The 13,769-nt window shown below is 42.7% G+C and overlaps 1 protein-coding gene across 8 annotated transcripts in view; it reads right to left on the reverse strand.

Moving 5' to 3' along the window:
* Positions 1-13,747, reverse strand: part of RGS7 (regulator of G protein signaling 7) — a 508,190-nt gene extending 494,443 nt beyond the window's left edge. For 2 of the 8 annotated variants that reach the window (XM_040451792.1, XM_040451789.1), the window contains exons 1-2: positions 13,568-13,743; positions 12,493-12,619 (exon numbers count right to left, since the gene is read on the reverse strand). In XM_040451792.1, the coding sequence (XP_040307726.1) occupies positions 12,493-12,570 (78 nt within the window). In that variant the 5' untranslated portion in view covers positions 12,571-12,619; positions 13,568-13,743. Of the gene's footprint in view, positions 1-12,492; positions 12,639-13,295; positions 13,428-13,567 lie in introns of those variants that run through there. The other 6 variants (XM_040451795.1, XM_040451793.1, XM_040451794.1 and 3 more) reach the window with 5 other exon arrangements.
* Between the last annotated feature and the right edge of the window lie 22 nt (positions 13,748-13,769).

Consider the following 13,769-nt stretch of genomic DNA (forward strand, 5'->3'; position numbering starts at 1 on the left):
TGGTAAGGATACAGAGAACTTGTATCCGTTGTGTACTGCTGTGGGGAATGTAAAATGGTTCAGCCACTATGGAAAATGGTATGGTGGTTCCTCAAAAGAATTAAAAACACAATTACCATATGATCCAGCAATTCCAATTCTAGGACTTGAAAGCAGGGACTCAAATAGATATTTGTACACTCATGTTTATTCCAGCATTATTCTGTGAATAACAGCCAAAGGTGGAAGGAACCCAAGTGATCATCCATAGATGATGGATAAACAAAATATGATACATATCCATACAATGGAGTATTATTCAGCCTTAGAAATTTCTGGCACATACCACAACATGGATGAACCCTGAGGACATTATACTTAGTGAAATAAGACAGTCACAAAAGGACAAATACACTATGATTCCATTTATATCAGCAATTACATTTATAAAGTAGCAAGGTGGTTGTCAGGACTGGGAGAGAAGAACAGGGAACTGGTGTTTAATGGGTACAAGTTTCAGTTTTGCGAGATGAAAGAGTTCTGGAGATGGACGGTGGTGATGGTTGTACAACAATGTAAATATACTTAGTGCCTCTGACCTGTACACTTAAAAATGGTTAAAATGATAAATTTTATGTTATGTACATATTATCACAATTAAAAATTTTAAAAGAAAAAATGATAGACCCATTTGAGCAAATATTTATTTTATTAAGTTTATTTATTTATTTTGAGAGAGACAGAGAGACACAAGAGAGGGAGGGGCAGAGAAAGAGAGAATCCCAAGCAGGTTCAACACTGTCAGTACAGAGCCTGAGGCAGGGCTTGAACTCACAAACCATGAGATCATGACCTGAGCTGGAACAAAGCGTTGGATGCTCAACCAACTGAGCCACCCAGGCACCCCAATTTGAGCAAATATTTAAAAAATAAAAAACTCTGGGGCGCCTGGGTGGCGCAGTCGGTTAAGCATCCGACTTCAGCCAGGTCACGATCTCGTGGTCCGTGAGTTCGAGCCCCGTGTCGGGCTCTGGGCTGATGGCTCAGAGCCTGGAGCCTGTTTCCAATTCTGTGTCTCCCTCTCTCTCTGCCTCTCCCCCGTTCATGCTCTGTCTCTCTCTGTCCCAAAAATAAATAAAACGTTGAAAAAAAAAATTAAAAAAAAAAAAGAGTTTAAAAAAAATAAAAAATAAAAAATAAAAAACTCATTAAGTAGGATGTACCATTACACTAAGGACTCAAGATGATAAAAAAATAATTATCATTTCATTTACTTTTCCTTAAAAGTAATCTAGCAGTCTACGCATATATGAGGGAATTTAGATCTTAAAAGATATTTTTTCTCAGATTTGTCTCAAAATAATCAACTGGGGGATAGCATAAGTGGGGAAGTACCAGCGAAACAAGATTCACCTATGGTTAATAACCACTGACGCAATGCTATGGACACATGAAGGTCCTTTATATCATTTTTTTTTTTACGGCTGTATTTGTTTCAATTGTGCCATAACTGAACAGTTTTGGTCACTTTTTATTGTACACTTACTATATGAAACAGTTTTAAACAAAATTATCAACAGCCACTAAGCAGCAGCAAATTCTACAATATGTGTAAGAAAGAACATTTTCAAAGGGAAGTGATCCTTAGACATTACCACTCGCTTTGATAGAGAAACCCAGTTCCTATCCTTTGGGCTTTTGTAAGTAATAGTTAAAATATATTGAATGTTTCCTACTTATCTAGACTTTACATGCACTATTTTTGTAATCCTCACAATAACCTATTATTATCCCCATTTTACAGATGAGGAAACTGCAACTCAAAAAAGCAAAGTAGGGGCGCCTGGGTGGCTCAGTCGGTTGAGCGTCCGACTTCGGCTCAGGTCATGATCTCGCGGTCTGTGAGTTCGAGCCCCGCATTGGGCTCTGTGTTGATGGCCCAGAGCCTGGAGCCTGCTTCGGATTCTGTGTCTCCCTCTCTCTCTGACCCTCCCCCGCTCATGCTCTGTCTCTCTCTCTGTCAAAAATAAATAAAACATTTAAAAACAAAAACAAAAACAAAAAACAAAAACAAAAAAGCAAAGTAATTTGATTCAAGTTCACAGGTATTATGTCAGCTTTAACCTAGGAGTCTGACTGCAAAGCCTTCAATTTAACAAGCACCTTTCTCTAATGACAAGTCTCTTTCCCTTTCTTGGTAGCTAAGGACGGCTTCATCGATCCTGAGTGGCCAGAACTGATGATGCCTGATTGAGAACCTATGGAGGGAGACATTTCGTTTTCTAAGGGGTAAGACCAACACCTTTGCCTCAGTTGTCTCAGTAAAGCCCTGAGGATTTTAAACATTAGCTTAGCTCAATTTAGCATCAGAGGTTGTAAGACCTTGGGCACAGAACTGCAACAAGAAGATACAGATCAACATAAAATTTATTTTAGAAAACAAGATGACCCAAAAGAAGTAAACTTTCACATCGCCCATTTCTTCCCCTTTTGTGTTAATAATCAGCCTATGATGAGTTGCTTGACATCTGTCTTTGCCCCCATGAAATAAGCTCAGTCAGGGCTCAGATGCTGTCTGCCTTGTCTACAAGTCCATCCCTGGTGTTACCATGGTGCTTAAACATAGCCAAGGCTCAATGTATGTGTAGTGAGAGGAATTGAATTCTGAGTGTCATGAGTGTTCACTAATTTAATTGGAAGCAACACGGTGAAGAGGAGAGTAGGGTGTTTGGAGCAAGCATTCATTCATTCATTCGTTCCTTCACTCATTTGTGCATCTATGCAATCAATATTTGGGACACCTACTACGTGCCATTTTTCTAAGTGCTGGGAACACAGCAATGAAAGATAGATGTCTCTACCTTGGCTCTGCTTCTAATCCCTGAGCAATCCTGGGCAGTCACTCAGTCTGCAGGGGTCAGTTTCAGCTGTTGTACCAGAAAAACAGGATACTAATAACCAACATGCAACATTATTTTAAGGAAAATGGGTAATATATGTAAAGAAGCAGGGTAAACACTCAATAAATGGCAACTAGTCTAATTAGTGACAAATCAAAAGTCAAAACAAAATACGAAGTAGAAGACAGAGCAAGTGACAAATGGCATTAACTTCCAGAGGAAATGCACCTAGCAAAGTTCAGTGAGAAAAAATGTTGGTAACAATGTGTTCTTTCTATGTGGTGCTTAGTTTTCTTCAAAATATTTGGGATATATCATCTTAAATAGGAGTGAAAATCTCCCTAGATCTTTATACAAGAGAAAAAGTATCTACTGGAACCAGTTTAGCTTGACATTCAAAAGCTTTGTGGCCAAAGAAGGTTATGCAGATTTAAACTGTTTTTGACATCTTCCAGCAATGACCAAACAGAGGAAATCATGTCAACTGAGCTTCTAAATGACCTACAGCCACGGTAGACTTATTAGGAAGCCTACTGTAAAGTTTATTCTTTCAAGGAGTCTCGGTAATTTCCGCAACCCCTCCCCAAAAAAAAGGCTACAAGTATTATTTGTCAATCACTCTCAGTCAAGAATTTCCACTTAATTTCATTTCATCTTCTCAAAGATTCTGTGAAGCAGTCTCTGTTAATTTTATGAGGGAAATGAAATTCAGAGAAGGTAAGAAATGTGCCCAAGCTCATGTGGCTCGTGAAGGGTAGTACAAGAATCCACAACACAGCCCTTTGGATGGGGAGACCTGTCCCTCTATCACTGCCACTTCCCACGGCTTTCCACCATCCTTTCAACTTTCTGAGATAAGAAAGAGAAGTGAGCTTTAAAAATACGGGTTCCTTATATCCCAACTTTAAATTCTCAACAAGGATTCCAACCACTGTAAATCCCTTTTACCTGAAAGCCTCTGGTTTTTTCTCAGTCCTGTTAGGAACTGGAAAGGCTAAAACGCATCCCTGAGATGCCACAAGATGGGAGATTAGCTGAAGTGCCTTTGACATCAAGTCATCTGAGTACCTACAAGTGCCCTTCCTGGATGGTGTCGATAGGCTCTGGTCCCACAACCACTATCATCTCACCTTAGGAGAGCCACCCTCTCCAGATGCTGAAAGTTTCCACAGGATGAGAAAATAAATAAATAAATAAATACATAAATAAATAAATAAATAAACAAACAAACAAACAAACAAGCAAGCAAACAGAGTAGTCATTTGATATCATTTATCATAATATGTACCATCACCTTATCAGGCCAGGGTCTTCCTTCAAAACTTCACTTCTATTTCGTTCTTTTAAAAAAATCATTTGTTGAGCCCCCACTTTGTTGCAAGCACTGTGTGCCTAGTGTCAGACTAGGTATAGCATATTCTTTATCTCTTCTCTTGGGTTTGATGCTGTTTTCCCAAAGGTCTTTACTCCTTAAGCACTGTCAAATACAATAGTCACTAGCCACAGAAGCTATTTAAATTTAAATTACTTAAAATTAAGTATAATTTAAAATCCAGGTCTTGGGTAACACCAGCCACGTTTCAAGTGTTCAGTTGCTCCGTGTGGGTAGTGGCTACCATATTAAACAATCCACATACAGATTATTTCCACCATGGTAAGAAGTTCCACTGGACAGTTGGATGCTCCAACAGATGCTCCACAGAGCACCATGTTCTGTGTTTTCATCTGCCTAGGACTTCCAGCCAGCATCAAATCAAGAACAGAACTACTCTCAGAGTAGGACAGACCAAGTTCCCGATCTTACCATTCCTGAGGCTCCAAAGGCTGGAGTGCAGTAGAAGGGAAAAAGGAATCTAGTAACCTATGTCTTGTGAGTGACTAGGCATCCAAGGATGCCATGGGGTAACCAGGATGCTGATTCCCTACTGATACTGAATTACAAACACGAAGACTTATTGCAGTTATTTTAAAAGATGGAGAGAGCCACAGAAAGAAAAATAAAGACTCGAATTCAAGCTTTGTGACTGCAGACAAATTGCGTAACTTCTCTAATCCTAAATTTCGTCATCTGCAAAGTGAAAAGGTAGATCCATTCTAGGTTCCCTTTCATTTCCAAAATTCCTGGATTCAAAAGCTTTATTTACTTTACATAATATCCAAGGAACTGTGCAGACTTCAAAGATATATAAGATAATACTTCAAAGAGCTTATTAAAAAGAAGCTAGTAAATTTAAAAAAAGAGTAAAAGCTAGCTACATAGGGATAAATAATATAAGAAAGGACATTGTGAGAGTCATGAAAATGGTATTACCAAAGTATCTCACAGAATCTGCCTCACTAACTATCAGGAAGACATGAAAATGTTCACCTTTTTTCCCTTCAAAAAATTTAACAACATAGTAGACCCCATGGCACATACAAGGTGTTTCAACGTTTATTTATTTTGGGACAGAGAGAGACAGAGCATGAACGGGGGAGGGGCAGAGAGAGAGGGAGACACAGAATCGGAAACAGGCTCCAGGCTCTGAGCCATCAGCCCAGAGCCCGACGCGGGGCTCGAACTCACGGACCGCGAGATCGTGACCTGGCTGAAGTCGGACGCTTAACCGACTGCGCCACCCAGGCGCCCCAAGGTGTTTCATAATTTTACTTAAATAAACAGGAATAGGAAAATAATAATAATTACTATTACTGTTACAGACACTTATTGAAGATCTAATATATGTTAGGTTCTATACAAGACACATCCCTAAGTAACTCATTTTGCCATCAAACAGCTCTACGAAGGAAACATTTTTGGTTTTCATTACTTTACAGATAAGGAAACCAAAGTGAAAGTAGTCCGTTGCTAACCCACAACCAGACAGATCAACAGTGGCAGAGCCGAGATTTAAAACCAAGACAACCCGGACACCTGGGGGGCTCAGTCGGTTAAGCATCCATCTTCAGCTCAGGTCCTGATCTCACGGTCTGTGGGTTTGAGCCCCGTGTCAGCCTCTGTGCTGATAGCTTGGAGCCTGGAGCCTGCTTTAGAGTCTGTGTCTCCATCCCTCTGCCCCTTCCCTGCTCATGCTGTGTGTCTGTCTGTCTCTCTGTCTCTGTCTCTCTGTCTCTCTCTCTCAAAAATGAATAAACATTAAAAGATTAAAATAAAACAAGACCACCCAACTGCAGGGCACAGGTTTCTTCCACTCCACACTGGCTCCTGAAGAAAAAGTTTACTTGCCAAGCACAAGGAAGGATGTCAAATAAGAACCCAGCTAATGTCACAAAGCTGCCATTTTCGTATTTTTGCAGTGAACGGAAGAGCAACTTCTTCTCTCTGAATGGGCTCCTCAGCCAAAATGTCCCAGCCTGGACCCGGTGGCAATTTTAATGAAACTGGAACCAAGTTCATGACTGTCTGTTAGAGCTCCAATGTCCTGAGACCTTTGTTAATTGAATTAGACACAAGACAAAGGGAAAAGAGGGTAAGTTAAATTTTCATATTGCCTTGGGCAAATGGCAGAAAGAAGTGGGCCTTGTTTTCCCTCAGGAACCGGGTACCCACTTTATCATTTACAATTATTGTATAATTAGATTGGTATTTTGTAAGACAGAAGTCCCTGTCACCCTGACCTTCCAATGCCTCCTTTTCACTGCTATGAACGGGAGGAGCAAGAGCTTGTTTTCCACAATTCTGTTTTCAAGGAGACTTAACATTTCATATATCACTAAACTATCCAAATCCAAAACATTTCCGTATTCTCTGCAGCGATCGCATTCCATCACCAATACCACCTAAAAATACCCTGCTTTCCATCACTCAGTAGAACCACAAAGGCTATTAGAAGGCAATAAAATCCCTAGATAGCTTCTCTTTCCTACATCTGCACTCTCCCCTGATCAATTAGATTCACGGAGGCTGGAGGTGGGAAATAAAGGAAATAAAATTCAGGCCACAAATCCTTATCTTAATCTCACAAATAGCACTGACAAGCAACAACTGGTGCGGGAAAAGCTCAACCGTGGAAGGCTTTCCGGCTCTGAACTCAGGTTAATGATTATCCAAAATCCATCATTGAATTATTACTCATAACATGTCCACTTCTCAGCAAAAAATACCATAGATGACGGTTCTATTGTATCTCAGGGCACATGTCAGTATTTATGTTACTGAGGGGAAAACAGGTCTGCATTTGATTCAGACAGATTAAATTCATATTTATAGTAGACAATATCCCTTAGTCCAGAAAGGAGCTTTCAAGTAATCTAATTCTAGAAGACAGTCCATTTCAGAATTTTTGAGCAATGGCAAGACGTTTCTCCTGGTCCCTGCCTCCCATTGACGTCCCTAACTTAGAAATCTGAAGGTGTAAAGGCTCAGACCTTTTCTGATTACCTATTCGCAAGCACTCCTTCCTTTTCTCATGGGCCTTTCTCTTATCACTTATAAATATACTTCATCAGCACCCTAAACCCAGAAAGACCAAGACAAGTAAGGTTCAAAAAAGTCAACAGTTGGGGCACCTGGGTCAGTCCATTAAGTACCTGACTTCGGCTCAGGTCACGATCTCACAGTTAGGGAGTTCAAACCCCACATCAGGCTCTGTCTACATGGAGCCTGCTTCAGATCCTGTCTCCCTCTCTCTCTGCCCTCCCCTGCACTCTCGCTCTCTCTCAAAAATAAACATTTAAAAAATGTCAAAAATTATTTTTGATAATGGAGTTCAAGGAGCGGGGGGGGGGGGGGGTGGATATTGACACCCTCAAGGTTAACCAGATTGGACAATCCTAAAGAGACAAATGCACTGAGTTAATACAGAAAATGTCAGCTAACTCGCCACTAACAGACTAGTAACTGTCTGTGGCTCAATTCCTCCCAAAGAAGCAAGTCCTTCCCCTTTCTTATGGGTACCTGTACTCTTATGAAACAGACAGACTTCACAAACAGCTTCCAAAGGCAAGTCTAGGTCAAGCCAATCAGCATGGGCAATCGTCTTATGGGGCTGACATCTCCCACTGCATCTTTCTGTAGGAAGGGCCAGTGGGCCCCTCTTGCTCTTCAAGAACAGAGCAGTCGGTCCTTAAAGACTCACCTTTTGCCACACCACATACACAGCAACATATTGGACCCCATGGCACACAAGTTTAAAAGCACCCTTTCAAGAGCATGTGCGTAACACGCACCCAAACCAGACTGGAATCTGCTCTCTTCTCCAAAAGACGTCATTTTATCTTTTACAACGAAACTGAGCATCATCTCAGGGAAAACTTACCTTCACATTTAGGTCTGTCTTTAAAAGAAGAAATTAAAAGGAAAAAGCAACTGGAAGGAGAGTGAGCACATGGGAAATGAAGAGAGGAGAGGAACACAGGACAGAGGAGAGGACAGGTGAGGTGAGGGCACAGGACAGAGGAAAGGACAGGCGAGGTGAGGTGAGGGCAAAGGACAGAGGAGAGGGCAGGTGAGGTAAGGTGAGGGCACAGGTTTGCTCCATCCAAAAACACATTCATCCCACCAAGGTAGTGAATGAGGAAAATATTTTGATTTTCTTTTCTGGCCATTGAAGCATAAATAGCTGCTGCAGTAATAGCAAAATTATTGGTCATTGTGAGCAGTTCTGCTGGTGAGAGGCCGGCATTCCAGACCATTTGAAATACTGGCCCCAAGGTGCCCTAGATATTTTGTTTTTCAAATGCAGGAATGTCAGCTGCTGGACAAAACGTGATGTATCCTGTCTAGTGGGCAGCATGCTGGCCAGACACCGGATTTGGAATGTGTGTCCCTGCCCCCTGGGTTCTAGCTCGGCCGTCCTCCACAGCCAATGCTGCGTCCAGAACAAGGATTCTGCCCTGTGGAACAGAGCGAGAAGGGAGCAGTGGTTGGGCCTCATCAACCAAAGCCAAAACTGCGTTCTGGGCTAGCACCTCTACCAATGTCTCAAGAAACCTCCCGAACCCAAGGCAAGCTGGAGCTCAGTGGGTCTCTTCTTAAGAAAGTGGGTTACTTCTCATTCCAATCTTAGTTAAGGCCTGCCCGGATGGAGCCTAGAAAGCCCGAAAATTAAATGTGGCCGAGACTCGTATCTTATGAGCTTTCAAATAAAGTGTTCTCAAATACATAAAATGGCATAACGACTCTAACTTAATCACTTGCTTATGAAAAAACAGCGTTGTGAGTTGAAAAACTGGTAAGGCATATACTGTGTCCATATGGATGTTTAAAATGTACTTGATATCAAATGAAGCCTACAGAGGCCCGTTCTTTTTAAAATTCTTTTAGTGAAGTGCAATGTTATATTAGTTTCAGATGTACAACACCCTAATACATTACTCTATACACTACTCATTGCTCACCACCCTACTGTCGTCACCATCTGTCACCATACAACATCATTACAATATTAACCATATTCCCTATGCTGTAGTTTTCATCCCTGTGACTTACTTACAATTGGAAGTTTGTATCTCTTAATACCCTTTCCGTATTTTACACCATCCTTCCACCTGAGATGCCTCACGTGAAACCAAAAAGCTGCTCACAGACATCCCAGGCTGACCTGCAGGTCCCAACCCTGACCGTGAGGCAGCACCACGATTGTCCACAGCCTGCACCACAGCAGCACTCACTCTGCCTGGAGCATCATCCTTCTACACACTGTATATTTTTCCATAACGTCACTACGGAATTCTCCATGGAAAGAGACCTTTAGAATTCTCCCGTCATTGGGAGGAACTCCTATAATCTGGATGAGAGTAATCACAAGAGAGAGACACATCTGACAAACACAAGAAACGCATGCATCCCAGCTCTTGTCTGTGCATTCCACTTTGCTAACCATTCGCTGTTCCCCTCTCTCACAGGAATGTGTTACGACGTGTCGTTCATAGCCTGCCCAGATAAAACGGAAACGGCGCATACGTGTCTTTAGTGTGGGTGAAGCACCACAATCCTGGTATAAACAAGAGGTGGCCTGCAGGGGAGGGGAAACAGAACACCGGCGAATGTGTCTAGCTCAAAACCTATTTCCAAGAACTATGTTTCAGCAATGAAGCAAAGGTGGTAAACTGGCACGAGAGGATAAACACAGCAATGTATCCACCCTCTGCGCTGTTACTGAGCAATGTGCCATGGTACCCAAGTTCTTTTCTAAACCTGTGGTTGGCTTCTCGATTGTTACGCGTTTGTAACCCAGTGCTTCTTCCTTTAAGCAGGTAGCGATGAAACATCCTCGTAACAGATACCAGTCCTATACGTCTCTCCAACTACTTTGCTGTTCTTCACATTAAAATCTAGCCTCTACTGAAAATATAAATATAAATAAGGTGCAAGAAACAGGGGTAAAACGGTCACCTGAAACCATGACGTCAGGGTTGTATGTCTCCAAACAGACATGGGCCATTTTGATGTGTGTCTTATTATATAAATTATCTGGTATTTATACATTATTCTTTATATCACAAATACAAAATATGTGTGCTTGGAGAATAAAAGGATAGATAGGCAATCCATAATCAAGCATTATGAGCACAATTTACTGAACTGAGTTTTTTTTTTTCTGAAAATGATTTAGCAGAGAAATAGTTTCTAAAAATAAATTGTGTCATTAATACTAAACACAGTAATAAAAGGAGGGCAAAATAAGCAATACAAGCATTTCCAAGCTTAACCAACAAAATGATAATGTTGAAAAGAATGAGGCATTTATACTCTTTCCGTGAAGACATAGTCTGTTAACTTACCAGTAGCCCTAGCAGCAATTTGGTGTCACACAACAACTTACAGAGCAAATTCAAAATTAGCACTAAGAAGCTCAGGTACCCTAAATAATCTAATAACTATTTCTAAAACTCCTAGCCTCATATTTTCATTTATTCTCATAATAATTGACTAAATGAGACACACAGATTCATGTCATATTAAGTTTATTTCTAATCAAGATAAGCATGAGGTGTCTGATCAATGTGACCCTAACCTTCTATAAGGAACAAGAAAAAGAATATAGTGTTTGACCAAACAAGAGTAGCTAACTACTGTAATTTTACATCCAAAAGTCCAGCTTTCCACATGCACATGCCTATAAGATAGAACTTATGATTCTCATCTCTTGCATATTTTAATATTCAAAGCATACCAAACAATAAAAATATCATAACTTACTTAAAAGCACATAACTGCCCTCCAAACAGCTCTTCTCAGAACGAATTCTATTTACAATGGGCAAATATCCAGTTATTTCGATCGATGTAGCAATACAATCATAATAATTTAGGCTCAAGTGGATTATGTTCTTGATTATCCAGTTGGGATGCTTTAGGTCTAAAATAAGCAACTAATCTCCAATTTTTATTTCCTATCATACTGTGTTGTCCCAGACACAAAGAACTGCATTCACAGGTACACAATACCATACTGTTTGTATGGCTAAAGAGAAAAACAACTAACATTGCATCAGGATGTCCATTCACCTTCACATGAAAGCAATACCAATATTGCCTCAAACACATACTCATCACCATCTCTCGGTGATTTGGGCCCACATAGAAGAGGTTAGATTTAGCACAGGTCAAGATAGCGGACAGCTTTTCAGCTTTATTCATGAAAGAACATACACAAACTCATCCTGGACTCTTCAATGGGCTCATGCTAATTAAAACCTTTAACAATTTTCTTGATTCCAAGGTATGACTTCCTTTTCGTTATTGCTAATGTTAACCAAAGAAATCTTGCCCCATAAGCGCTACACATAATATGCTAAGGAAAAATAATCCCAGCATAAAATGCAATTGAAACGATTGGCACAGAAGTTAAATAAAGAATATTGCTTCCTTAATTTTAGGACTATTGATGACCAGAATGAAGTTACCTAAGCAACCACTCTAAAGCACACATGATATTCAAATGCATCTTTATTATGGTGGCTCAGTGTCTAGAAGTTTGTTGCTGATAGCTGCAATAAAATGTATAAAGCTATCAGATCAGTTGGTGGCAAGAAAAAAAAAAAAAGCAACCATAAACGTTTATGTAGGATTCATATGGCACTGGAACATAAATACCCATAAACAAAACCATAAAAATAACCCAAAGTAAAAAATAATTTAGGCTAAGACAAAAAACAAACCAAAAAAAAAAAAAAACATACACAAAAAAAAACCAAGAAAAGTTTAGTCGCAAGTAAACTGTTAACACCAACCATAGATTCATAGGCACATTAACTCTTTGCTGAACTGCAAAGTGGTCTTTTCATCTCTAAAATGCGATACCTTTATACAATCCTTATAACTCAAATGCTTAGGGGAGTATATGAAAAAGCTTCTGAAAACTATTACGGATGCTACCAAATCACAGGTGTAACAAAGTATGTGATGCCCAAACTTGCGGGTACTGCTGCTGATGGCAGGTTAATCTGCGTGAAGTCGGCAGGGAAGCTGAGGGAGGAGTACGGCCAGCCTCATTCACTTCACTGCGTCCCTACACACCTGAGAATCTCAGACCATCTTCAAGCACAGTGTGCAGCACTTTGTGATTCGGGAAGTCTGAGGCCACAAAGTTAGTATATATTCCGGGCAGAAAACAAAATCAAGGAAGACAAAAGTTTCCCTTTGTTCAAGAAAGTGAAGAAAGCCTTACCTTTCTGTACACCAGCATGTTGGGTGATTCATCCCCCAGCCCGTTGCTGGTCTGCCCGTAATTATTCCCCTGGGCCATGTCACCCCACACTTGGTCAGCTCTCAGGCACTGGAACGATCCGTCTGCCCTGCAGAGGGTTAGAGAGACTTCAGTGAGACGCGAGTGGTGGTGCTCAGGGGGTTGACTTGAATCGTCTTCGTTATCCACAGCTCCCACACCGGGCACACTTGCCGAGAGGCTGGCTGGAGGAAGCGGCACAGAAACAGATTTTTAAAAATTGAAAATACACCTACTGTACCCCCAGGGATTTGTGAGGAATGACAGTCTTTCAGTTAGAATAGTCATTGGGCTGTGGTTTTAAGTGACTTGATCTTCTGGACACTCGTTTTCAAAAGTGTTTGAGGCTCACCTAAAAAAAAACCCACGGTTACCGTTTCCGCGCTACAGAGAGTTCTCTGGTCCCCAGTACTTGCCTAGCGACTTGATGATGTTTTCCCAAAAGGGCGGAAAGGCAAGTACCCTGCGGCGGCACACGCGCGCCCAGGTATCCGGCTAGTTTCCCCGCAGGCAGCGCATCGCACAGGCCCAGTCCGCGTGCCGATCTCGCTCTTCATTCCCCGGGTCTCCCTCTGGGAGCCGGGGAGCTTCGCCCACTTGCACCTGCCCGGCACTGCCCGCACCCGCTCCCTCCCCTCCACTGCACTTCGGAAGTCAGGAGGGAATCGTGCCCGGTCTGTGCGAAAAGGCACCAGAATCCGTCCCGAACACGGGACCGGGTGGGAGTCAACCCCTCGGGCCATTACCTGGGTCCCCGCGCGTGGCAGCCCGGCTGCAGGAGCCTCAGAGCAACCAGCCCAAGCGGAGGAGAGCAGCGAGACCCAGCTCCCGCCGCCTGGCTTTCCGGGCGCCACAAATGGCAGCAGTTTCAGCACCGCGGACCTGGGCGAGCGCGGCGCCCGCAGCCCGGCAGGGGCGCGGGGCTCCCGGGGCGGCCGCGCGGCGGGGAGCCGAGCGAGGGTGGGTGCGGGGCGCGCGGGGAGGCACCGCCTCCTCCCCTCCCACCTCCCCTATTTACCTCCTCGGCCAAGGTCACGGCCCCGCGGCGTCAGCCCTCGCGGGCGGGCTGGGTGCCGGCGCTGTCAGCTGGCGGCGAGCGGAGCCCCGACGCAGGGCAGCCTCATCACACTCGGCGGATGCGGAACCGCGCGGCTCAGGCCACCGCCGTCGCCGCCGCCGCCGTGCACAGGCCGCCCCGGCAGCCCGCCGCTCGCGCCCGC

Source organism: Herpailurus yagouaroundi, unplaced genomic scaffold, assembly GCF_014898765.1.
Source record: "Herpailurus yagouaroundi ecotype Mexico unplaced genomic scaffold, PumYag 205, whole genome shotgun sequence".
Classification (NCBI taxonomy): Eukaryota; Metazoa; Chordata; class Mammalia; order Carnivora; family Felidae; genus Herpailurus; species Herpailurus yagouaroundi.